Raw genomic sequence first — 27,351 nt, forward strand, 5'->3', positions numbered from 1 at the left:
TACAACGTAGAACTGCATGACCTACTTCTCCCTGCCTCTGTAATAACAACTTCAGAGACTCTACTAGTTAAAAAATAAATCCAATTTATTTCTCATAGCCTGAAGTTAAGTATTTTAACATTGCAGCAAAACCCTTTTAAGTTGAGTATTCACTTTCTCTGAGGGAATACAAATCTGGACTTTTTTCCAATTAAAAGTGGGAAAGCGACCTTTAATTGCAGTATTTCAAATTATTGCCATTTAATTAATCAAATTTGCATAAGTTAGCATAGCTTTGAAATTGTGCTCAGGCACAAAAGTGAAGTCTGCCTATTCTGCCTCCCTTCTTTTATAAAATCTGTATCTAATGTGTTCATGTGTGGTGCTTTCAACTCGAAAGAGTTAAAAAAACCCCCACAGGACACTAGGGACATCAGAAAATTAAATGAAAAAAATTAGGTTAACAAAAGCTAGAACTAACCCAAATATTTTTAGTTTTCCTAGGACAAAGATTGTTGTTCCTTTGCATGCATCAATATAAACACTTTCTGGATCTGTACTACTGTACGTGAACCTGGGAAGGGCATTGGTTTTATCCACAGCAGCTTAGCCAGGTATTAAAAAAGCTAGAGCTTCTCTTCCAGCAAGTTCCTTGATATAGACAGTGCAGGCAACTAATAAAGTGTTCCATTCCAATGGAAATTCTATTCCAGTAGCTGGCTCTCCCAGTTAACAGTCCCCAGATGAAGCTTCAAACCCACTAGCATTTTGAAGGTCTGCAAGTCCATATGGGGTGGTGCAAAATAGATTACGATCAAGAAAGTAGCAGAAGATAAAGACATAGTGAATGAAGCAGCCAAATCAGATAGATAATTTTATTTCCTGAAAATCTGAACTGATTCTAATATTTAATCACTTTGTCACAACTGTTTAATTTCCATAGTAAAAGCTTATGTAAGTCACTCGTAACAAAACAAGATATGTCATTTGAGTTCTGCAACACAGATTCAAATATGATTCACCAAGCATTTACATCCTGTTTGTTTGTATGCATGCTGTGTAAGGCACCTCCACATTTGTCACACTAATGTTACCCTAGAACTGCTTTCAAAATTACTAAAGGCATTTTAGAGTCAAGAAAACATTGTAGTTGTGAGGTTACCTTAAAAAAAAAAGTTCAAAGTTACTTTCCTTGCTCTGGATTAGAAGCAAGTCAGTATAAGCGTTTGTTTTTGATCAATTAAAGATGGGGTGGTTTTATTACTTTTGCATTGTCCCATTGCCCTTGTTTTAGGATAAAATATGCAAAGCCTACATAACGTCTCAGCATTTAGGACTGTGAGATTAAGAATAGGAATTGTTTACAATGCTGTTCCCACAGTAAAGCTGCCTGTTTAAGCCATTTCCTGGCTTTGTAATTCACTGTTTCCCCCACACTTTCCTCCTCTTTCACTTTGCAGGCTTATTTCTACTGGAAGTTATTTTTCAGAAGGGCACTCCCAAAAATTCCACACCAAGAAGCAATCTGTGGTTTCTCAGTGCACTGTATTAAACTCTCCTCCCCAAACCTGGGAAGCAAGACCCTGCTCCTGCACTGCAAAAAGATTTGCAAGGGCTGCTTCTTACAAAGAGCATTTTCCAATATAGGGCATTTGAATTTGTTAATCTACAAGTTTTTCTCTTAGGAATGTATTTAACCTACTCAGCAGCTCAGTCCTACTTTCTGCAATTCTGATTATGACTAAGATTGTTCACAGCCAGTCCAGGGTATTAACTGGCTTCTCTTCTGCTGGATGGTCTGTGCCTCCTGGTCATGATTTGTCTTCCCTTGCTTTTAAGTTCCAGTGGGTCATGAGTTCAGTAAATTAAGGAGAGGAATACTCCCAGCTGATGGATCTGTAACTTCCCCGGTTTCTCCCCTACAAAGGTCTTCCCCCTACATGTTAAAGAACAGCACACGAAGCTGAGGTTTCTGAGTATCCAAATTCCATTCCCACACTGGTGCAGAAGCAGAGACCATGTCTGCCAAAGCTGAGGTCAAGCATGTTATTCCACTGAGCTGCTTCAGAGTTAAAGGAAACACTGAACCTTTCTTTGAAAGGCATGTGAACCATATTAGTTCCTAGGGTTTTACTGTTCAGAATCAGACTGAAAGACGCTCCTCTGACCAATGCTGTCTGAAGAGAGACTGCAATTTGACTTTAATTGAAATTATACAAGAGGGACCATGCTTTCCATTCCAATCTGATTATAAAGACTATAGATAGCTCCTCATGCTACTAAAGTTGCTAGACTTCCTATTATGTCTTTCCCTCCCCCGAGGAATAAAACATAGTAGCTATCATTTAGTTAATAGTAGACATAATTTCAACCTTTGCTATGTACTCACTTCAGATCAGCTCTTTGGAAGTTCAGCCAAAAAAACCTTTTTTTTCACTCCTCCAGTCAAAATTCCTGCAGTCCTTTCCCAAAAGGCAATTCCTTCAGTATAAAAGTAAATAATTTTTTTTTTGTCTTTTCATAGGCCATAAAACTTGCATCCTTGGAGTAGGGCTAGACTTGGTCAAGTACCAAGTATGTGATACTTCACCCTTGTTCAGGTTTTATCAGAAAAGCCAGCTTACACTGCATAGCAGACATGTAACACACAGCGCCAACACTTGTCATAGCATTGCCCCTTTCTGATAACTGGAGATCAGAGTATCAGAGCTACTCCTGGAGCCAGCATCAGCAGCACCTTCAACACCTCTCACAGAAAGCACCCTGAAAAATCCTGTTTATAGGACTGCTCTTAGCAGTCACAGGATCTGCTCAGAGCTCCCCAGCTTTGACTAATAAACAGCCTGTAGTCCCAGGGAAGTGAACTTACTTTTTTGTGCAAAACATGTGCAGCCCCTGAAAAGGAGTTGTTCTGCTCAGAGATCTTCAGTGTTTGTTAGTCTTTACCATTTAAAAACAGAGCTCAGACTACATCAGTCTTAGTTTTTCCACAAAAAGACTTCTGGGTTCCTTGTGTCTCTTTTCTTAATAATGTTAGACAGTGATTACAGATCAATGGCCTTTACGAATTTACCTTGGAGGGACAGACAAGGAGGTAGATCACTCATCATAGGACATATGTGAAAGAAAATAGACCAGACAACACGACTACAATGTTTCTCTGCAGCAGTAAATTCGTGTACCGAGGTCAGCCCAATAAGTTTAATACGTAAGGAAAAACAGAGTGGGTATTTACTCACACACAATTTTATGAGAGGAACAACTGAAATGTCAGCAAGAAAAACACACTTTTTGGACAAATTGATATTACATCACATTAGTGGGCCACAGAACTCTTTAAAAAAATAAATCTTTTTGAGACATGAGAATGAAATCACATTTTAGCATGCTTTAAATAGCTGAACTGCTCCTCAAAGCATACATTTTCAGCTATTGGCAAAGACAATTATTATCTCTTCATCTGGAAATTAAAAAGCATTTAGCAATAAGTTAAAGCTAGCCTACGTGTAAGTGGGCTAAATACTAGTCAGAGATTTTTCCCTTTTCACATTTAAGATGATAGTACAGTTCATCACTTCTGTAGCTTATATGCTGTTGTGCAATGCCCCACTGAAGTTTCACATCTACTCTGCAAGAGAGAACAAGAGTAAACAGCGTTTTTTTAGGATAGTCACAAATGGTAAAGCCAGTAGTATTTGTTTTTCTGTTTAATTAGATGTTTGCTGTTTATCACACACAAGAACTGTAAGCAGAGTCCATGAATTCTTCGGAGCAATATGAAACCTCATGGTTCCAGGCAAGTTCAATACTGCCTCTCTCTCTCTCTCTCTCTCTTTTTTTCTCCCTCCTCCTCCTATCTGCTGTTTTCCCCTGCCCAAATTTTCAACAATCCTTAAGGGAAAGAAAGTTTTACTTCATGACTGCTATCCAAGAGAGCCTGGCTCCAGGCTTATGTTGGGTCAGGTGCATCTTAGATAACAGGAAGCTGGATGTTTTTCATTTGAGGCACTAGAAGTTAGGTTAATAGTAATAGTCAAGTTGCCCAAAGCTAAAGGGACAAATAGCTCTCATTGCCTTCCTATTTAAACAGCTGTCCAGTGAAAAAATCTTCTTTCCCCTTTTTTCCCTGAAATATATTAAGTACAGCTTGCAGTAACAGATTCCTCAGTCTTCCATTCATGCATCTGCAGTCCTATCGTATTCTGTCCCATTTCACTTCCTCAGCCTCAGGAGAGAAGTTAGCAATGGATTTCTCTACATTCAGATAACACACATCCTTTTTTGTCTCATAATAATTATCAAGTTTTTAGTTCTTCCTCCACATTCCCCAGCTAAGTCAAGACAAACTCAGTTCTGTGACAATGTTTTCCATGTACCTCTCTTCAGAGAGAGAGCTGCTGCAGCTGAACAAGACAATTGCAGCATGCTAGTTATACTTGGATTCGATATGTGGTTGAAAAGAAGAGAATGACCAGTTTTCTCATTCGTCTGTATTCAGACATTTAGAAAACCCCACTGTCAGCATCTTGAGTGAAAAACAGGTGACATCTTCAGACCCTTGTAAAACCACTTACGCATGTTAACTTGTTTGAATAAACTTCCCCACCTCAAGTGACACAGTGGCCTGCAGTCTTCCTTGATCCATTCAGAGAGCAAGAGTTATTTTTACTGAGTCAGTAATCATGCATTGTATTCCAGAGGAAATACTAGCCGGGTACCCCTGCTTGTAACTTCATGATCTGCTGCTCCCAAATCACGTTCCAATGCTTCCTCTGAACTTTTTGTTCTCCTGCCATCAAGGCTAGTGGTAGCTGTATGGGGGCCAGATGAACCATTTGCAGTTATTGTTGTATCCCCATATGTCACAGTAAGGTCACCATCATTCAGAATAAAATCAGAATCCTCTTCTCTAAGCTGTTCCTGATTCTGAAAAAAAAAAAAAAAAAACAAAAAAAAAAAAAAAAGAAAAATCTTTGTAGAGTGCACAGCATCTTTCTTTGCCCAAAAAGTAACCAAACAGAAGAATTTACCTATGTGTCAATACAGAAGCAGTAAGAGGTAAAGCTTCACCTTAAGAAATGTTAAAAATAACCTTGAACCCAGCGTTTGCAAATCAGCTTAGTGATCCCTGTATAACTGCTGCTACTGTGGAGAGATGATGGGGGAGCTGAAGCCAAGAACTAGGTTATGAAACGGGTAACCTGGGATTTAGTAGCACTGAAAGTATACCAAAAGTACAGGAGAGATCAGCAGTACACACTGTTTTTTGCATGACAGTTTAGAAGGCAGTACAGGAAAAAGACTGGAGACCAAGGACAATTAAGTCACTTCAGATACAAAGTCAGAGTTGCATCTATAGCTAATTAATCACATTCATTGGTAAAAGTTTCATGCGAACTGGTAAGAACTTTAGAAATTTTAGGCCTAAAATTTTCATGTTCAAGAATTCCTCAAAAATTTTTTGTTATACATCAAGAACTAACAATATTCTTTCAAATTATCTGCTTACTTTTGCCTGCTACTAAATAGAGAATTACTTGACCTAGTTCTTGTGAATGCTACTGAGCCATAAAAAAGATTGATACAAGAAAGTGCTTGCTTCATAGTTCTGTAACTAGTTTTGATATGTTCTCTTTTCAAAATGATTTAAGAAACTGGTGCATGAAACCCTGTGAATTTATTTTGGCAGAGATGGGATGAAATATATGGTCAGAGACTAGAAATTGCTGAAGTGTAACAAAACACTTAATTTCTCTACACAGCATAATTACAACAGCAAGCAACAGTACCATGTTCCACTCCAGTTTAACATGGTCTTGGTAAAAGGCAAAACAGCTGAATTGGTCAGAAAATGGGCTTTCTTTATATTTGAAGAAAATTCTATCAATACTATAAGTTTGCCTTCTTGCAAGTGAAAGCCATTATTTCTCCACATGAATAGCTCCATACTGCTTAGCAGGAGCTGAATTGTAAGTGTCTGTGTATTGCTGTTCTCCTCGGTAGGCTGGACACTGATCAGGCTATGCTCTCAAAATACATTATTTTCTTCCATTGCTGCAAAGGAAGGAGGACATAGGCCATGTGAGATAGGATGCCTGTGTTCAGCCTGAACAGAAAGCCCTGTCTCTACTGCAGAACAGGAGCTCAGGGCACTGCTGATCGAAAATGCTGATTCACCTGTCCATGATGAAAAATGCAGCGCCTGGCTAAATAAAACTTCCTGGGAAAGCTTCTTGTTATGTCAGAATGATAATCAGCCAAAATAAAGCAGCATAAGCCTCTAGATGATACAGAATATTTAACTAACAAGGACTGGAAGAGGTGTCAGGAGTTTGCCAAAACCAATGAAAGAAATAGTGCAGTTCAGCAGTGGGTTCAAGACAAGCCCTACCTAAAATGAATGCTAATTTCTCAGAAACTTCATGGCATCCAAATTTATCATTGGTTTTTAGTGACAGGGTTAATGTGATAGAGAGCACTGTTCCCAAAGAGCAAATACAGTTTAGAACACTTGCTTTCTTTGATCAGAAAGAAAACACTGAACTACTGGCACTATCTTAAAAAGCAAGAATTAAAGTGTTCGACTATAGTTGGCAGAAACAGCCTGTACAAGCTTTTAGTTGCAAAAAAAAGTAAAAGTCTGAGGGACAAGGCCAAGATGTGCCTAAAAAAGGCACTCCAAATAGTAACCCGTTTAAGAAATTCTGATATCCATATATATATTGTTTTGAAGAAGAGGCATTCAAATAAAGACGAAAAGCAGAAAAAAGAGCAAGAAGCAGGCAGTTTGTGACTGTTGACAATCATGTTTTAAGAAGCAGAAGAAGCTGAGAAGCTCTCTCATATGTTCCCTTTCACGGTCCTTGCCCTTGGAGAAGCACCAAGGAGGGGAAGGCAGGGCTAACAGAGAACCAGAAGCTATTGCCATAACAGGACCACATGTGAAGTGGCTGCAGCAAGCTCTCAAAGCACCTCCTGTCTCCACAAAGCTATTGAACAGTGAATCCTTGCACACTACACTTGAGCTTCCCCAAAAGGTTGAAAAGCTCTTGGAAGCAAGATATTGAAAGGAGAGGGCCTTAGATTTATACTATATGGCAAGTCCTAACTCAATCTTTGCCGGTTTGTCCCAGGCTATACTTGCATGTACATAAACGTGATCAGTTCCAGAGAAAACACTTAGCTTTCTCTCAAGATAGTGAACAAACATTGCCTTGTATGAGCCAAGTTCCTTTTATTTATTTCACTTCCGAATAGCACTGCAAGCAGCAGGTAATTTATTTCATATATTTCCCCAGACAACATCCATGAACAATCCCATGTAGTATACGGATTTACTATGTTTGCAAACAAAGAGGATGGGTGAATAAACCTACTGTGCTTCATGCAGCATGAACAATTCTTTCAAGAAAGACAGGAAATGTATCCAAGTAGATCCCCAGAGACTTGAAATACTTCCAAGAAAAACCCTAAACAGGCCTCTGCAATCCCCTACAGTTCTGTAGGAATAGCTTCAATTCAGTCAAAAAACATAGGTCTGAACTTCACTACTTAAACTGAGACTAGAATGGCTAAATACCTAAATCCAAAATTCTGCAAAAGCCTGAATTTTGCTTTGATGTACTGACCATAACCTTGAGGGACCTCACTGCACTCTGTCCTATTTGTGGTAAAATCTGTTCATGTTCCTAAGAATGTGTGCTGGAGATGTTTTTTATATTAAAGCTTATTTAAAGTGAGCTACTGCTTACAAGGCCTGTCTTTATTGCCTTTTAAGACAATGTAAAAAGAAGCACAAGCAGAGTGCAATGCATTGGCAGTAGTCACAAATGCTGGTGCTGAATACAACACAGGCATCACAGATGACAAAACTTGCATGAGAAGTTACTTATCTTGTGGCTCCAAAACAAAAGCATCAAGTAGCGTGCATACAAAATATATTGCAACTTGAATCTGATGCTTTGCCTACAGTCTCTCTGTTTCTCAGCCGAATTTAAATTCACCAGGGAAACTAAACAATTTTTGCTGTGAAGGTAGAACCAGTAAGGAATGGGAAGGGCAAAGCATGGCTAAACAGTTTTCTTACCCATTTTGAGAGTTACAGCCTGCAAGATTTATAAAGACTCCAAATTAAGTTTCTTCACTGGGGTCGCATACTTATAAATTAATTCAATTCCCTCTACTTTCATGCCAAGTTGTCATACCACATATGGTGCAAGAACTAAACTTTAAAAAAAAGTGTAGGAGTGTGTATAAGACAAAAAATACACCCTGAACAAAAAAAAAAAAAAACCAAACAAGAAGCAGGAATGCTTCTTCCAACTGGGATAAATGACTAATGGAACAGAGAATTACTAAAAGTTTCAAAGAACATGTCAAAAGGAGAAGAAAAAAACTGACCTACATTAGTTTGGGATAAATTGGAATGCCCTGCCAATGGGTCATGCACTGAAGACAACAGCACCAGAAGAGAAAAACAGTGTTTAAAAATACAGTTTTCAAAATTTCTCTCCTAACTGCAGCAACTTTTCATGTTTTTAAGTTCCAACTTGCAGTATGTCTGTGACAAACACTTAATGGTGGGCCTAGTGGCACTGACTGAAAACAGTGGGAGAACATCAGCAAGGAACAGTAACAACATCTCTGGAAAAAAAATCCACTGTACCTCACCTCTGTGTGCTGACTCAGAGCCTGACATGTATGTCAGGCAAATTCAAGCCTAGAGGACACGATCTCATACTTAAAAATAAGTTGTGGGTGGACTACGTAATAGGATCATTTGACTTTCAGACTTTCAAACCCTCCTTTGGCATCTAGTTAAAAAGACATACTCCCACTCATGGAAATGAAAGTGAATTCTAAATACTGTTGTAATAAAGTCAGAGGAGAAAAAAAACCCAAAACAATAAAAGCTGAAAACAATACATCAATACACAATCCGTATAGCCACACAGGTGTAAGCTTTCTTCTCTATGTAGATGTCATAACTCAGACTTGCACCTGAACGAGATCCAGGCTTTAATACTTGTTTTGGAAACATATTTTCCAGCTATGTTATACTCTATTGAATATTTACAGACTTTTTTTTTGCTAAACTTAAAGTCTTCAGTCTTTAATTCTCACAGATGTACCATTCAACTTCCCTGGAAATACCTCACAAAGGCAAACTATTCCAAGCACTTTCTGTCCCCACAAAAACATGGCTCTCTCCATTGCTTCACCTGCACTTAAATAGAAAGGAAAAAAAATTCCATGGCTTTTTAGTCAGTAATAAAACGGCACAGCCAAGTTCTGTAGCTAAGTCAGCCATGCAAAGAGACAAAAAGCAACAAAGCAATTGCAGGGTTCAGAAATCTTGAAAAGAAGCTAGGAAAAAACCCTCAAAATTAGATTCTTTCCTAAGACTAATTCACAATGCACTGAAATAGGAACAGAAGAGAGAATACAATGTGAAACTTCCACATTATACACCTTAACATTATGCAACCTGGCAAGCATTTTTAATGAAGTTAACATTCCATGTGTGTTTGTCACAGAACCAATCCAACTAAAGAATAAGTTTCCACATGCAGCAGTAGCTAACAATGATGAGTAAAGAAAAAAAAAGAGCCTAACTATGAGAGAAAACAAAAGGCAAAGGTTGCATGTTCATTCTGGTTAGATTCTCAGTTACTGGACAATTACTCTCACAAGATCATATGTGGACAGACACACAGGCAACACACAAGTAGGCTAATTGGTCTGATGGATGCCTTCCAGTCTAGATCTGCTTTAAGACCTCCAGTGGCATTGCAAAGATGAGAACAAGGCCAATTTCTTGCATTACTAATAGCTCCAAATAGGCAACAGAAATTTCAAAGTCCTTTGAAACTTTTCTATCGGGTACAAGTAAGTTGCTAATAATACCCAGAAAGAAACGCAGGGAAGTATTTCAAAGTTGCAAGTGGAATTCATAACTGTCTAGGAAAGGATTAATAGCAAACTGGTGCAAGACTACTTCAACATAGCAGAGATATTAACATCCCAGAGAACCTGCAAATTAGAGATATTCCCACATAGTACTGTGGTTTTATTTACAAGTGGCTCATAAAAAAGTTGTAGATTTCAGAAGCACTGTACAGATAGCAATGACATGTATCAGGGTCCTGCAAGAGTAATGAGAGAATGAAGCATTAATTATTGCAAGACATGGCTGTAAAGAAGAGAGTGACCTGCTAGACTGAGATAAGTAACTGCCTAATGGTTCCTGAAATGTGATCTCAAATTTCACAGTGGAAACAATAGAGGGAAGCTCTACCAGATTTGTTTCTGGTGTGGGTATATGTGTCAGTGACTTCTCTAAGGAGACCTCAAAGCTTAGTGGTAACAGGGAAAGAACCTTGTGCAAAACTGTTGAGAAGGGAATACTTTGAAATGATTCACTGAACTGGGTTATTGACTAAGCCTGTGTCCTACTTACAGGGGCCAGGACTAGTTTATCACTATGGGGGTATAACCAAAACTGTGTATTCTACACTCTCTCTGTTATTTCTGTTGGACTGTTAACAATGGATCATTTGCAGCAGCTGCCCAGGGCACACCTGACACCTCAGGCTACAAGCTGGGTGTTAAAGAACACTGCGAGGCAGGGGAGTGTTTCTTTGTCTTCATACCAATGACTCATCTGTGATAACTCCCCTATGGGGAGGCATTAGCACCTTCACACCCAGCCCGAGGGGTCATCTCTGCTAATGGGCCACAATGGACTGGCATAATAGGCAGCTGCACTGCCTAGACATCAAAGATTCCAAAAATATCCCATGACACGCAGAGTTACATCACCCATTGGGAAACTCCCAGGCTGAGGGAGGTACTGGGCATTCCCACCTGCACCTGAGCATATATAATCTTTAGGGTTTGGGACTTCTGGTACCACTCATCAGATCCAGAGGAGAACCAGAACTTCAACAGGACTGCCACTGCAACTCTCGACAAGACTGCAATCATTACTTCAACAGAACTGCAACCATCATCCAGATTAACAGGTTTCCTTTCCTTTTACTTTGTCCCCAGGGGAACCACGTGGTGTTCAGCACAGGGGTTAACAAACACTGTTCTGTTCTTGTCCCAGGGTGTGGGGTTATACAACTGTCTTTGTGGGTTAAAACCAGTTTTCTCTGTATCATTTGATTGATTCTAATCTTTTTAGGAAATTGTAACTCTGACTTGTAATCCCTCTTGAGCTGGATTCATTTCTCCCACCAGTTTAGTTTTAAACCAGCACAGCCTGTAATTTCCCAATATCTTTAAATGTTATTTTTTAATGTAGTATCTGAAAAACAAGATCCTTTCTGGTTTCTACCAACAGAAGTTGTTGCCTTAGGGGAGAGAATCTTAAATCTTTTCTGCCTAGGATAAACCAGTACTTTCTTGCAGTATATCTATCAGATCAGCTGAAACCAGAAAATGCCTAAAAAGAAAAACACTGATTTGCTGAAGTTAAAAAAATAATAAACAAAACACAGAAGTATTGAGTTGTTCTACTTACATCATAAACCTGGGGACTTGTCAGACAGCGGGCTATCAGGCCACACCAGCTGGGTAGAGTTGTGGTCAATGGAGGGCCACTGTGAGTGAGAATTGGCTTTAAATAACTTAAGTAGTTAAGGAAAACACACCAGTGCTCAACAACTACTATCGAAAATAAAAAGGCAAGTGTACATAAATGTGGTTTTGCCTTTCAACTTTGGTACTCAATAATTTTACATAAAACATCCCCAACATTTTCCCCTTTTTCCTTTCAAGTGCAGTTTCGTTACTCACACATCTTCTGCAAGGACAACTTTCTTAAAAGTTTCACACAGTTCTGATTTTTCCAGCTTCTGAGTTCTCTAAAGTGTAAACGAGCAAGTAAAGGTACAAGCATTTTACTGTTAAAGGGTCCAAGACTATTTGTGCTCTGAAGACGGAAGCATGGTGTCAAGGTTGCAAGCGAGAGGTAACAAGGTGACATTCCTATGTGGCTCAGTGTAGGGAAATAAAGAAATGCTGTTCATCCAACATCCTCAAAGCAACATAGCCAGCTGATCTGCTAGTTGCTTACTGAGCCACAGAGATGCAACCAGTAAGGCTCAAAGACATTTCTGCAGTGCACATACACATACAGCACACAGTCTCAGAAAAGCAAAGGGAAAACTGTATGGCAAGAACCATGTAACACAACATGGAAGGAAACAATACTACCTAGATTACACTGAGGGGACATGGGGGTAGGAAAGGAAGGTATCTTTACACCTCTTTTCATAGGTCTGCTCCCAGTTAAACTCATGTTTGTTCACATGAGTACTGCAGATTGATAATATGCCTGAAAAAATGCTCAAGAGTCAAAAAATGTTTCCCTGTTATGGAGCAGCATGTTGATCTTGACTGGCACATGAGTCAGTCTAATTATTTTAAATGTAAATAAATATGTTGCAGGTATTCCACTTACTTTCCTCAGACTCTAAGCACAGAGAAAATCAAGTCCATTTGTGAGTATAACAGTTTCTTTGATCCTCCCAACAGATCAACATACTTAGGGGACAGAGAGGGTTAAAAAGGGGCTGTTCTAGCAAAGAGCTATCTTTTCTCCTTAGCAGAGCCTGGCATAATGTCTTTGCTAGAGCAGAGTTATGTTTCCTCCTTCACTAACATTGCTGTTACACCCATTCCTGAAAGAAACAAACTTGGCCCTTGCACTAACCTGCCAGCCTCTACGCTGCCCTGCGGCAGACAGGCCCGCAGCAACTCGGTCGTAAGAAAACAAACCCAGTAAAAGACATCTGGTACTTCATCAAAGTTGCAGTTTTCTTCGTGTTTTACAGTTGTGGGTGAACCCAGGGAACAGCCCATGACATTAAATGAACTCTGCATTCCACAGGAATGAAGTTGCCGCTTATCCATCTGTACAGAGCTCTGCAGGCAATAGCCAGCATTGGAGCACGCTGCCATCTCTTTCAAGTTAAGTTCCCTTGCAAAGAGGGAATTTTGAAATAATCTGCCTTTCTACCTAGGAACCAAGTGAATGTATCAGAAAAAATATTTTGACATTTAGTCATGAATACGGAGGTGGCAATGCTAAAGATCATTCTGTCTGTGCAATTTAAGCCCACCCAGACAATGTTTATCTGAATGCCTCCTTGTAACAGAAGGAGCAGACTTTTACTTCTAAGATAGAGCTCTGCCTCTGGATGTCAGTTTCCTAGGCACAAACTTCACAGAAACCTTCCCTAAAGATTGCTAGTCACCACTGAAAAAAGTAAATGCACTAACAGCATTTTTTAAATTTCTGTGAAACAGGTAGTTAGGCTATAATTTTCTCCAGGCACTCCCCCTGCCCTTGCTGCAGCTGCTGGGGACTGCATTGTGCCAGTGTCAGCTGAGGGAAGTCAGCCGGTGCTAACTACTCTTTCTTTCATCGGGCACATCCCTTTGTAAATTCAGGGGTAGAGGACAGTTCTGCTTCCTTAAAGACAAAACAGAAGCAGTCAGCCACAGCCAGATCCTTCCATGCTCTTAACACCAAAGTTTTATAGTTTGCGTTGTTTTCTTTTTAATAACAAAAATCGTCCTTGTTGCACTTTGATACTAGCCACTACAACTCAAAGGGTTAACTTGAAGTTACTAGCATTTATGTATACTTAAACTAGCAGTACACTTCCTTCCTGGGCTTTGGCCCAATACTACTGCATCTGAAAGCCTTGCTCACAAGATTTTATCTGGGAGAGGCAAGTGCTATTAGGATCTCAACACACTACCAGGGCTTGCGTGGGTGGGAAAGCTTCATGCACAAGGCATGGAAGGAAACTACTATGCTCCAACTAGGCCAGCAGTCTCTCATCAACCAACGGCCAAGATCCCAATGAAAAGCCTCACTCCTCAGATTAAGGCCCTGTCACAGGTAATTTTGCATATTTAACTGATGAAGAAATTACTAGGAATCAAGAATTGAAATTTCTTTGTGTTTCTGGGTATAAGTGAATGGCCACAAGATTGTCTTTGCCATTTTCCACTAAGTGAATGCAAGCTGTTAAGGAGGAGCATATGTATGACATATTGATTAAGAATCAGTTAAGAAGATTAAAAAAAAATACAGGTATGAAAGACAGGACAGCTACACAAAAATTGCTCAGAAGCCTAAACAAGGCTATCTAAATAGTACAATAATAGCTTCAGAAAGGCTCTACAGTACTATATACACACAGGGACACTCTGCTTTAACACCTATAGTAAGTTCTGGATATACTTGAGATAAGCTGGATCTCATGTAGAACTTCCTCTTTAGAAATCAACCACAGATTTGGGACTTCATCACAAGAGCAGATAGCTCTGCAGAGCAATGAGTTGAGGCTTACACATCCAGCGAACTGGAAAACTAGTTTGTGCTCTGAGCATCAGTGAAGATGAGAACAGATTAATAAACAAATCAGAGGCCCTGAAATAGTTAATCAGCTGTCTAATTGTTTAGGAAGGCACTTCAGCTCCTAGAACTGACTGGATTCTGTCCTCCAGCAAGTGTCACATACATACTTTAGAGAAAGCAAAGGTCTGTCTGCTGAGCCGGTGAGTTCAGTCTTCAATTCTATGTCTTGAAACTGTCAAATACTTGAGAGAGTCAAACAAAGATCAAGCACTTAAGGCTACATAAGGGAAAAGGTGAACATTTCATGCCTTGAAGGTAAGCTGTGTTTTCAAAAGGATACTTATGGTCAAAGCTATACCATAGCCTGAAGAGCCAAGCACTTTCCTGCTTTGTCCTGTTCCTTCTTGCAGAATCCGGGCCATCCTAAAAGATAAAAACATATTCAATTGTTTCAGACAGAAACAACTCCAAATGATACATTGCAACATTCCCTGTCCAAAAAACCCAAATTATTTCAATACTGTACTTGGAATGCAGAAGAAAGCTATTTAGAGTCTTGCTTATACTGAGACTGTTAGTTTCCCTACAAAGACCAGAAATGACTGCAGAGAAGCAGGCTGTTTTCATTGCACTCAGGTTACCTCAACAAGCCCTCTCCCACCAAGTTTCCTGGAGCTTAAAACCTTTCAACTCTTAGTGCAGTAATGGATAAAGAAGTAACTTCAAAACTGAAAAATAAACCTCATTGATATTCCAGAGTGATTCCTATTTATTGCTTGGTTGGTTTCCTTAACTTTAGGTCTAGGTCTAACTCTAGGTTTTCTCTTTTCTTAAGCCTGTTGCTTCAAAGGAAACTAAATTACCATACCTGATAAACTCTCAGAAATCTGATGAAATATATCACATGTAAAAGAAACATGCTTAACAGGAAATGCATATAAAAATCACATTTGATGGAGGTCATGCCAATCTCAGAAATGCTAGATCAACCTTGGAAGGGCTAGCAGTGTTAAATATACTAGCTGTGCTGCAAGTCATCACACCAGCTGGTCTGCAGCTGCATTTGTTTTTTACTTTTTTTACTGTTTGGGGGTTTTTTGGGTGTTTTGCTTGTTGTTTTTGTTTTGTTGGTTGTTTGAGGTTTTTTTTGGCCAGAGGCCAGAGTTAAACACAATAAAACAGATGGATGCTTTGTATGAATCACCTTCCAAACTACTGGAAAAGAACAGGACAGGACTGCCCTGTAAAAAAATCCATGATCCATGAGGAGTTAAAGCTTAGTACACATTCACTCCCTCCCCTCCCCAAATGATATATTTTCTTTAACTGTGACATGCTGCTAATCTTGGCTTGGTGAAAGAAAGAGGAATCCAAAGGGAACTGACTAACAGACTCTATTAGGAATGCAATGTACATTTATAGAGGGGGAAAAAAATGGGTAAGTTCTTTATGTCTACACAAGAAAAAAGCAAACAAAATATTTCCACAAAAGACACTGAATGAGAACAGAGTACCCATGCTCTGTTTCCTGGTAAAGCTATTCCTCAGTTACTGACAAACTCAGCCTGAACTGGCCAAAGCTGTCTTACCATGATACCACTTCCTAACCTTGGTTTTATGCAATAATTGTGGCCTTCATTGTAAAAGGTGGTTTGAGGCCTGGACTTCTGGTTGCTTGCAGATAGACATAAAACAAAATTCACCCTTTCTGGTAGCTAACTCCACCATTTCAGAATTTATTTTGTGTGCTAGACACAGGCTTCTACAAAGAACACAGACATGCCTAATGCAGTTTCTGCAATGAAAGAGATCTTGTTGAGCAGCAACTCTTACCTGTACAACACGTGAAGAAAGAAAAGTAAGGCAGGAGAAACCACTAAGAAAGCTAATTCCAAATAAGTGTGTCTACCTGTTACCAGCCTGAACATCAGTATCGTACAACCTGAGGTTTACAAAGCAGAGTTCACATACTTGCTCCCTAAACATCCTCTGCATCCAAAGTCATCTGCCATTCAACTTCCTCTAGAAGGTTCCTACGTAAGCAACCAGTTGTGCTACTGAACAACAGCGTCAAACAGAACTCTGGGAGAATGCAAACTAGGGTCTAGACAGAGGAAACACCCGGTTAAGCCTTGGGAAATGTTGAGTTGTTTTGTTTTTTTCCAGATCCTTCACTCCTGCAAATTTACCCAGTTTACAGATGAGCAAAACTAAAATTTTCTGCTTTGAACAACATTCTTCCAATGATCTTGTTTGCCAATAGCATATTTCAGGGGAAAAAGTCAACTCTTGGATTGTTATTGATGCATAGAAGGCTTCACTAAAGATTCACAGAAAGAGTTGGCTGAATATAAATGGCAGTTTTCCAATGCTCCTTGTGCTTCATACAAGTGGTAGGTAGTACAGGCAGGATCCAGCTGGCTTGTGCTACAGCATACGAGAGCTGAGATCGGGTTAGCAAACTTCATCTTTGATTATAAGCAACTCCAAGGGCCAAAATTTGGCATCAGTTATTAACAGGAGCCTCTGGGTCAGAACTGGGAAGAACTATTTATGCAGCAGCATGCTAAAAAGCAAACATGTTGGGTAGGTGGGGGAAGCAGTAGAAAAGCACACTGTTAAACAGAGAGTATTAGTAGATTTGGGAAGGCTTGTATATGTATGTATATACATATACACAAAAATTTGAATATGACAGCCTTACACCCAATACCACAATGTTTTTCAGTGGGTACTACTTGAATATTATAAAGTGAAATCCATTACTGATTTGCCAGCTAGAAGAGAAAGGTTTTATCCATGCATTCAACTTATGCAGTTCTCTATCATCTTAGATATAAAATAAGATCAGCCTAATAGAGAAGTTATGTAATTACTTACTCCTTGTAAGACTTGAAAGCTGTCATTAGTAGGTGGAGGATCCTGATCTGGGTCAACCCCAACCCTACAGAAACATTAGGAAAACAAAGCAAGTGGTGTTACTGAGAGTTGCAAATGTTGTAAATTGGGCAGAATGCATTTTAAAAGCACTTTAAGCACCCAGCAAAGCTGCATTCAGAGAGATTATGAGACTAGTTTGAGGAAGAGTTGTCCATTATTCCCCTGCAGTTACATAGCTATAAACAAGAAACTTTTTTACTCAAGAAGCACCTGCCTATAGACAACAGCTTTAATTCCATCTTGGCATCAACTTTAACTGCTTGCCTTTGTTGCCAACTCTTTTAGGACACTAGAAAAATACTATTTTTGGCTTAAAAGGTGGGTGACATCATCTTTAGTGGAGAACATCCCTCATGTCCAGCAGGAAGAAACCAGAAGCTAAGGATAAAGCCCAACCTAAATATTTGACACAGCAAATAACTGCCAGATAAGCTTGAGAGTGGCTCAAATATATGACTTTAAAAAGTTTTAATACCCTGTGGGAAGCACCAAAAATACTATAAAATTAATTTATTAATTAATACTATTAAAAATACTTTATAAAGATTCACAAGCTTAATTTGCTGCAAGTTTCATTCATCTAACCCAAAGCAGCCGCAGTGGATTAACAAGGGGCCTCTAGTCCAGCCTCCCACCTGAGCGAGGCAGGGTTTGTGCAATGAGATGGTGGGTGATGACAGAATAATACATTAAGAAGAAGCTGTCTACTCACTTTTGCATAGCTAGCAAGCATCTTATTCCTGAACCCTCCTTTCACATAGGGCTCCTATCCAAGATGGGTATTTATCCTTGTAATTATGTTCAGGTTCTTCTGGTCTATTTTGAGGGTAGCTATTTGTTAAGATTGGACTTATCTAGTTTTAAATCCTATTCATGTCTTAATCTCTGTCATCTCTGAGAGAACCTAAACCTCCAATCAAAATTTTCAGTTTCAAACGCATTGTGTTTCAGTCCCACCACATTGCACAGTAAGTGTGGGAAAACTCACGAAATAGCCATTTCAGACAATAAGTTTTTGTTAACTTCTTCATGTCTTCTCTGTTAGAAGGGACTGAGCTGGTTTAGTGCAATTTCCTTGTTATTTAGACTATGTGTCAACTGTTTATAGCCACGGTGTTTATGCAACAGCCCTGAGGATCACCAGAGACCAACAGAACCTCGCTGGTAAGACCATACCATTTGTGTGCCTCAGGGACACCATGCTTGCGTAAGGATGGATCAAACAAACAGAGAACATCCTTCAAATAGCTTCCAGGGCAGCATTTTCTAATAGAACAATAGAAGAAGAAAAGTAGGCATTGAACTAAAGTTTTAAGTCATCCTTGTGGATGCACAGCCAGTGGGCTCACAGCCAGTTCAAGGTGTCACGTGACTTAATATAGTTCAGGGAAAATCCAGAAGGCCACCTTGCAGTAGCCTCATATAAAACTAGTGCTGACCCAGTCCTCTGCTTGGTGTTTTGGTTTGGTTTGGTTTTTCTTCTGAGTCTCTTGTCTTTCCTCATCACTTCCTTTTTCCACATATAGTCATCTTGAACTTTAGGCACATTTAGTCTGAGAATCCATTAGCACTGACCAACCTCAGGACTGAAAAGCTTCATCAGTTTAAGGGAACACTGGATAGACAGATTAAGTACTGGATTGTAACACATGCTAAAATAAACCACCACACACAAGAGCTCTGAGAGGTTACAAGGGCTGAGATATTACTGCTTCGGCTATCACAACATAAGAAGGGTTTTCTGCAGACAGACTAGTTACCTAATGAAGCCTCATGCAGAAAGATGACAAGCAACATCAGGAAATCAACTCAATATGGCAATATATATACAAGATTACACATGAAAATAAAAGAAAAATAATTGTGGCTTTCTTAACTCCAGCTGCACATTGGGGAAGGTTTAATGTGTTATGCACAGCAACCAGACTCATGTTAATAGTGAGTTCAAGAAGCTTGTTCCAAAAGATGAACATAGCTTGCATTCCCTAAATAGTTTTTACTCCCTGGGCTACCCATTCACTTCACAGTACAAAAGAAAACGAAATAATTCAGAGTGTCTCAGCTTTTACTTGACTTACAAGGTCGTGGATTTGTTTTGAGGATTTTAACTGCCCTTAGGCAGGGAAAGGGGGCTTAATGAAGGACCAAAGCAGGACAAACATATATTCAGTGAAAAGTCATAGTACATCACAGGCCAGGTGTTTGGGTTCACTGTGGTGCTGAAGAGGAAAAGAGAGCTTTTCTATATTAAAATGGTTAAGTTTTAGAAAAAAACTCTCACTACAGATGTTTCTTTCAATATTGAAATAGTACATCCACATAAACTTGTAATTCAAAAACTTTTTTCAAAGTTATTCTTCAGGTGAATTTATACTTTTAATGCTTTTAATTCTATCCCATAAATCACTGTGTTTCTTTTTAATTTCACTTTCAAATTGTGTTCTTCAGTTCACAGACTAACAAAATAAATTTCCATTTTGACTTCTCACAACTATTTTTTTGTATGTAGTGTCTTTTATCCTCTTCTCTAGCATGAATTGTACAGGCAGGTTTGTTTTTTTTAGCAAGTCTGCCTGTTTAAGTTTCAAGGGATATACACACTGGCATCACATTTTTTGCAGGCCCTGTCCCTAGATTTCTAAGATCTCATCTTTATCACCTAAAGCAAAACAATACCAAAATCAAGTCCAGTCTCTCCCAACCTCCTTTACAGTGAAGCACAGAAAACATTTAGTTACTTCATCCTTACTTAACTACTTCCATAATTAAAAGTATGAGTGTAAAGGTGATGCAAATATGTCTTCAACATTGATTTTTTTCTGGTGATAAAAAGAAAAAATCCATCTCTCATCCTAAGGCACATTTAAAAAGCTTCCTGTAATTTAAATGTGCTGTAAAGGCTAATATCAGTTATCATTTATTTAACTAGTTTTATAAATTAAGGAAAACTATTAATGGATGGATTTAAACAATCTCCTCCCAAAGATTAAGGGCACAGAGAGGGTAGCCTTGCCAATGGCCATGGTGTTTTGCTCCAACCCCATAGCAGAAAGGCAGGTGAGGAAGTGCTCGTTGAAAACTTATAGGAGAGACCCAATCTGTGTGATGGGGACTGAAGGGCACCTCAGCTGTGGGACTGCCAAGGCCAAGGTAGTGCAGGTGCCAGCAAGCATCTTCATTTCCCCCCACCGCCTCTGAAAGCCCTTTGCAGCATTCCTGTGTGGATTCCCCGAGGGTGTAAAATAGAAATTCAAACAAGTAACTCTTAAAAAGATTTCAGATGAAGAATATAAGCAGTCTTTTAGTTGTAACAACGCATATACATCTCAAAACTGGTGAAAAATCCATTTCCCCCATTGGAATCACTTTGGTATCTGATAGATACCTTATTATTTCAGTGCAGATAGTTACTGGTACCTAAAATTCAGACACCTTTATTTCTGTCTTGGGAAATTCACTGGAACCTGTAGACATTAATATGCTACAGTAAAAATTAATCTACTTTCAGTATATTTCTTCACTCCACCCTAATGAAAATATTTTTTAAGGCACAAAAGGCTTTTCGTGCTTTAAGAGCTCTGTAACAGGAAAGGTACTAGCCTTGAGCTCACTCCTAATGACCAATACTAAAGCATCACATTTCTACCCCTAACTGACTTGACCTTCTTGGTCCTTATCCTACAGCTACAACTCCAGCATCACCCATTAGGGAAACAGTTACTTGGATTTGATCCCTCAAATGCTAAGCCTATGTACAATTCAGTAATTTAAACATTGTGACAGAAAGGGGTTGACACACAAAATGGAAACTAAATGGATGGAAATGGATAGCCGATAAAACTATTTGAAGTTCTCTACTACATCATTTTTAAATGGGTAGGACCATTTTTTTGATACTTCAGAAACCTTTGAAAGACCCTGCAACACACAGATGGCAAGTTACCAAAATACTAGGCTCTATTACATTCTAGCATATGTAATTACTGTGGCAACAGCCAAGAATGACTGTAATAGATATTTGTTCTCAGATTCTCGGTACAAGCTAACATACTGCATCTCTGGCAGATTTAGCAGTTTGCTGCAAACCTTCAAGTGTGACAAGGTACATGAGAAACTTACCATTATCCCATTCCAAAGAGCTTTCTTTACATAAATATTCTCTATATATTTATATGTATATGCATACATGTACATACAAATACACATCTTCCTATAGATGTCAGTTAGAGATTTATCTAACTTTAAATTATCTCTCTAAAAAAAAGAAACCGGAATCCTAGTCTTCTCTGGTTATCTCCACTCTTATTAGCATCTTCCTATAAAGCAATGTGAAACCCTCAGTTTTTAAAATACATCCCCAAACAGGCTGGGCTAAATCATCTATGAAGGTCCTTCCAGCCTGAAAAGTTGTATGAAATAATCTCATGGAATGCTTAAGAATATCCATGTGATTAAGGAGCATAGGGTCATATCCATGATTTCTCAGCTTTCCCAGGGCCAGAGATGCCAGTTTTACTTCATTGAATACCCCTACACAGAGTGAAAGTATGTGGTGTTTTGTGGTTTCATTTTTTTAAACTAAAGACAACGTGTGATCCACACTCACAGCTCAGAATAAGAGAACAGACTCATAACTGAGGAACTGCAGAAAAGAAGCAGCAGCAGCATGCCACAGTGTAGAAAAAGAGCACACATTTAGTGTAACAAAGATGAAGAAAGCCAAGCACCAGGTTACTTTGGTATCAAGGAAGGCACGGTGTCACCTGAAATACAGCCAGCGGCTTTCACTCATCTCTTCCACCGATGGAACACGGTCACCAACTCTGGTACAGTACAAGAATGCAATGTGAGTAACAAAATGCTCATGAGATGTGTGCTTTACAGAGCTCTTTAGCAAAACAAAGCAAACCAACAAAAAACCCCCAAAACGTACCCAATCAAATAAGACAAAACATACTTGAACAACAATGGCAGAGCAATAACAAAGTGACGAAACAAAAATTAACAGCAGCAAGTTATGATTGACATATCGAATAATATTCTTCCTTGGTTCAGATTCCAGATGGCAAAACACCATGATGGTAAAACACAATGGCAGACTACTTCCCCCAGAAAACTAGATTCAATAGCTCTCAACTGAGCTGCTGCACAGAGACAGATCCCATCTAAGACAATTCCTACCACTTCAGACCTGCATATGGTCTGAAAGAGAAAGGGTCATCAGAAAAAGTATGGGAAGCTGTGCATATATGAGAGGGGTCACCAATACTACCTAGTCTCAGAGCGGTCCAAACCAGCTGGTAATAAGCTCTAAATCACTCTGTTGGTTTAACTAAAAATTAACTAACAACTTTTAACATAATTAATCTCTAGTCATAGCACAGTGTGTTTTTACTCCTTGCTTTGCCTTTCTCTATTGGGGCGGGGGACTTTAGGTACAAATGAAAGCATATTTGGGTTCTAGTATTTTCCACACAAGTTCCTTATCAGCTTGGGGGGCTTTTCCTCCCCGTCTCATCTCCCCCCATTTTTCCATGAAAGCATGCATCATGAACGTTGCTTATGTGAAATAAAAGCCTGTATGATCAGAAATCCACAGAGGCCTCACTTTACAAAAAGCACACCCTGATTGCAGGCTGACCAAATATTTAAGGCTATAGCTTGTGATACGATGAGCATGTACTCATGTAATCCTTGAATGTCGAGGCAAATACCAGACTTTCAGCAGATTTATTTTGGATTCCAGGTTCAATAGCTCTTCTCCCATACCAACATACACTCCAGGTCAGAGCACTCTGCTCAAAAAGGCCAACTCTGAGATGGCTCCGTATGCACAGCAAAAACTAAAATTAAAAACTGCCCAATAACTACCCTTCTACAACTTCTTTCTCTTTGCTGTATCTTTGCCAAGTTAGTATACTAAAGTTTTTCCAGATGTCTGTAATAAGTGCAGTGTTTTCAGAAAATTTTAGCTGATTTCAAAGAGTTCAGCTGTTTTTCAGAAGGTGACTGAGGAAGAAGAGAACTCCCATCACCACGTCAATAAAAAATAAAATAAAACCCAATCACTAAAAAACCCTGGAATTAAGAAAAGTTGTTTCAGGTTGTTTGTAGAATGCCTTTGGGTATCTGTTTACTTCACCTAACCAAGACAATGACTCCTGAAACTGTCTCTTGGTATTTCTTGATCTAACCAAGATAATGACTCCTAAAACTTCTGTCTGAGGCTTGCCAGAGCTTTGCAGTTAACCCAAGTCCTACAGCATTTGGGCTTCCCCACATTTTTTTTCTCTGGTGTGAATTGCTGTGTTTCAGCCCACAAGAATAAAGATGAGGAAACATCTCCCATGCTTAGTTCCAGACTTCCAGAGGAAAAGACAATCTCTTTCCTACAAAGGAAAAGGCTCAGAAGGGTGAGGCTGGAGGTTTGGAAGCTGCACTGCACTGCCATTAAAGGAGATTTAAGATTGATGATGAAAAACTAGAGATTGGGAAAGAAGCAGGAAGACTGGAAAAACAGTCCAGAATAAGAGATGGGCAAGGAAAAAGATCACAACAGAGGGCAAGGGACAACACCTGTGCCTGTGAATCTACCTTTAAAAACAGCAGAGAGTGGCTAGAAGGCACTGAAGGATCTAAGTTATAGAATAATAGAAATAGGCTGCAAAACAGGAGGATGTAACTTCCTATCAGACATCCCCCACACCAGTCTGGAATACAGCATGAGGCTGGATCACAGCATCAACACTGAGGCATGGTATTTAAGAGATGCACATTTTATTGTTGATCCACTCTGGGAAAGACAGAGTATAACCTGAGACTTCCACCAAGCTGACAGTTTTACCACTATCCCAGATAATTAGGTAGTTCACATAGTAACTGTGTGAGAGTTAGTGTTTCCAGATTTCTTTTTCAGTTTGCTCTTTTAAAGAAAAAAAATAGAAAATAGAAATAAATTTAAATTTAAGAGCTTTAAATAGGAAGCTCTTAGAAATACTGGACATGCAAAGTCAGACAAAAGGCAGTAAAATATCTAAGTTGACATTGTCTATACAAACTTTAGCTTTTATGGTAAGAAGATACCTAAAATATTTTAAATTGTAAGGTATAATGCTTTGAGACTGAGAAAAAAGATTGCTAAGTACAACTGAAATTATTTAATTAAAATAAACACTAACTTCCTCGTTTTCAGCAGATTATGAAGGAGAAGAAGGCATTAATCTATGTGTTGTTTCAATCAACATGAAAAAAAACAGTCATTAGCCTCTAATGAAAAATGGAAACCACACTGTTTTGCAATACAAATGCTAGGAGTTCCCTTTTCCCCCCATGACAGATGAGTGAAACAAGAAGTCAGCTATTTTTTAGAAAAGAGGGATTTTGCCAGTGGTTTTGGTTTACAGGGCTTTCAAGTTTGCTGAAACTGTTAAAGCTTCAGTCAGGAAATTGTTTCTGCCTTTAGGCCTCAAAGGATGAGACTATATTTTTAATATCCAAATCATGCTTTAGTTTCTAAGGAAAAAAAATCTACTACTAGGAAAGTATAACTGTTTACCACCCAAATGCTTGGGTACATCTCAGTGATAGAGAACCAAGAAATTCAAACACGACATCACGACTTTAATTCCAGTTTCTGGTGTTAATTTTTAATTTGCTCAGCATCAAGTGGCAGAAATCAAAAGCATCTGAAGATTCCATAAGTTTTTTACTAAGATTTTGCTGTCATGACCTCAGTTTTCTGAGCAGTTAAGCAGAAAACTGAAGTTTAGTCTCTGCTGCAAACCATAGGTCCTTTTCTTAGCTGTACATTAAAGCCTGATCAGTGGGCCCTGGGTATACTGGGCTTGTCCAAACACTTGAGACATTCAGAACAGCAAGAGGAGGCAGAGGATGTTTTTGCCTATTTCCTCCTTATGCTGCTTTTTACTTTAATAAAACTTGATTTTCATGTTAGCCTCTCTACCCCTTACCTGCTTTTAACGCTGCATATCATGGGAGAGAAGGGACAAACAGTAAGTAAAGAACAGAGCATGCATCCCAATTGCTACACAACTAGTGGTGTGGTCAGAAACATGTCCCTCTGCCTCTAAGCCACAGCAAAGAAATTCTGGATCCTTGTGTAGGCGTTGCATCTTGCATGCATGCAGCTGCTTCCCCATGAACATGGTGGTATCAAGCCAGGCTGAAAGTCTTGGCTGGAGTCGGCTCTCTGGTACTGTTTACTTAAATCAAGCAGGCACAACCATAAATAAGACCCTTTTGTCTTGATGTCTGTCTCAGCTCCTCTGACTTGCCCAGTACAACAGATATGTGCCTGCCCTTCCCAGGGAAGGAGCTCAGCCCATCCCAGTCCACAGGAAATCTTGAAGGGGCCACCCAGAAAACCCTCTGACAAGCAGAACAGTATCCACAACATGACAGTAATGTCACTCTGCCATGCTGTGACTAGGCAAGATAAACCAGAGTAAAGGTTCAGTGAGCTTGGGTGACTCTTCATTAAAGCAGGTCCTTGTCTTCTATCTACATCCACACTGTAGTCGGGCCAACGACTTCAGGAGGACTTTGTAATGGCTGACTAGTTCTCCATCCTTCATTCCACAAAGGCCAAAGTCAACCAGAATACAACCAGTATGAACTTCACACCAGAACTGGACTTTTAGGAGTCCACACAAATCCTGACATTGAAGTTCAACATACAAAAGACGTTAGGTTCCTACATCCTTTCACTTTATCTAAGAAGCAAACCACCTTTTATCTTTTAAGCTCTTTTCTGCTAAATAATTCTGTATGTGACCACTACTTATTTCCAGTTTCTGGCAATCTAACCTAATGGGCAAGTGCCAAGGCTCAGAAAGCATCCCAGGGACAAGTTACCTCCTGTGCAGCCTCAGGACTGCACCAGCACTACATACTGTGCTGCTGAGTGAGGCACTGGCAGAACATCTTATCTTCATCTCCTCCTGTCTACCTCTTCTACTGGGTATAAAGGGATGGAAAAGAGAAAAGTAGCATAATTCTAAAATTCAGCTGGAAACTAATTTGTCCCTCTTTTAAATTTGAAGTGTCAGACAGGACTTCTTGTTTTCCAACAGAAAGGGTTCTAGCACAAAGGGTACTTCACCAGCACCAAGTTTCTAATGCTCGATCAGCTGTACACGGCCGCCACCTCCTGGCACAAAGCTGATTTCATGAAGCCCCTGAAGGTGCAGACTCCATCACTGGCGGGGCAGTGCCTATCAAGCCAGCTGTAGGCAGATCTGTGCAGTTCTCTAAAACGCTTTCTGCGTAGAGCTCCCTTGTTATATACATGTCATTAACTTCCCTGTTAAGGGAAGGACAATTTATTTTCTGTCAACTATGACAAATGACAAGTCAAGTTACTGCTTATTAGCAAGGGTAGCTAAATCTCAAAAAAAAAGCCCCCTAAAAACCCCCACCCCCACCAGACCCCAAACCTAAAGCTAACCACTCAAATCTATGGTTTGGCGAACTGCATTTTGGCAGCTCAAGCTGCCAGCACTTATGATGAGGGCTGTTAGAGTAAGCTTTGTTTACCTGGTTGCATCTATGCTTAGGAAAATGCTTTGGAATCAACTCAAGTGGAGATCAGACAAGGAATATCCTCACATCAGCCATCACAGAGGCTGCAGACTGATCCTGGCAGACGTTGCTCATGCACTGTAAGCAGACCACAAGCAGCACTCTTACCTGTGTACTGCTGGCCAGAACTCATCTCCTGCTCCTTATACCGCACACCCTGGAGAGTCCGTGCACACTGACAGCTACACAGACACTGCAACTCCCCTCCTTCCTTAGTACAGTTGCTTCTTATATACCACCATCAGACAGATGCCTCCTGTTGTCAGAGGTGCCAAATGGAAGGCTGCACATGGCACCTATTCCAGGTACCCTTTTAGAAAGTCGTTACACAGCTCTCATGTGGGAAAACAAATCAGTCAGGCTGGGCTTAGAGGTATCATTAGGATGTGATATCTCACAATCATTAATGACACAACTGCACTGACACTGGGTGACCTCTAGAGAGCCTGACT

The 27,351-nt window shown here is 39.6% G+C and overlaps 1 protein-coding gene across 2 annotated transcripts in view; it reads right to left on the minus strand.

Moving 5' to 3' along the window:
• Positions 1 to 843: 843 nt before the first annotated feature.
• The window catches only part of SLC9A7 (solute carrier family 9 member A7), a 39,961-nt gene continuing 13,453 nt past the window's right edge, over positions 844 to 27,351 (minus strand). Inside the window, exons 12-16 of one of the 2 annotated variants that reach the window (XM_029964731.1) lie at positions 22,063 to 22,122; positions 17,240 to 17,303; positions 14,700 to 14,782; positions 11,507 to 11,612; positions 844 to 4,905 (exon numbers count right to left, since the gene is read on the minus strand). In XM_029964731.1, the coding sequence (XP_029820591.1) occupies positions 4,660 to 4,905; positions 11,507 to 11,612; positions 14,700 to 14,782; positions 17,240 to 17,303; positions 22,063 to 22,122 (559 nt within the window). In that variant the 3' untranslated portion in view covers positions 844 to 4,659. The remainder of the gene's footprint in view (positions 4,906 to 11,506; positions 11,613 to 14,699; positions 14,783 to 17,239; positions 17,304 to 22,062; positions 22,123 to 27,351) is intronic. The other variant, XM_029964732.1, reaches the window with a different exon arrangement.

Source organism: Manacus vitellinus, unplaced genomic scaffold (assembly GCF_001715985.3).
Source record: "Manacus vitellinus isolate BGI_N305 unplaced genomic scaffold, ASM171598v3 scaffold_7_pilon, whole genome shotgun sequence".
Taxonomy (NCBI): domain Eukaryota; kingdom Metazoa; phylum Chordata; class Aves; order Passeriformes; family Pipridae; genus Manacus; species Manacus vitellinus.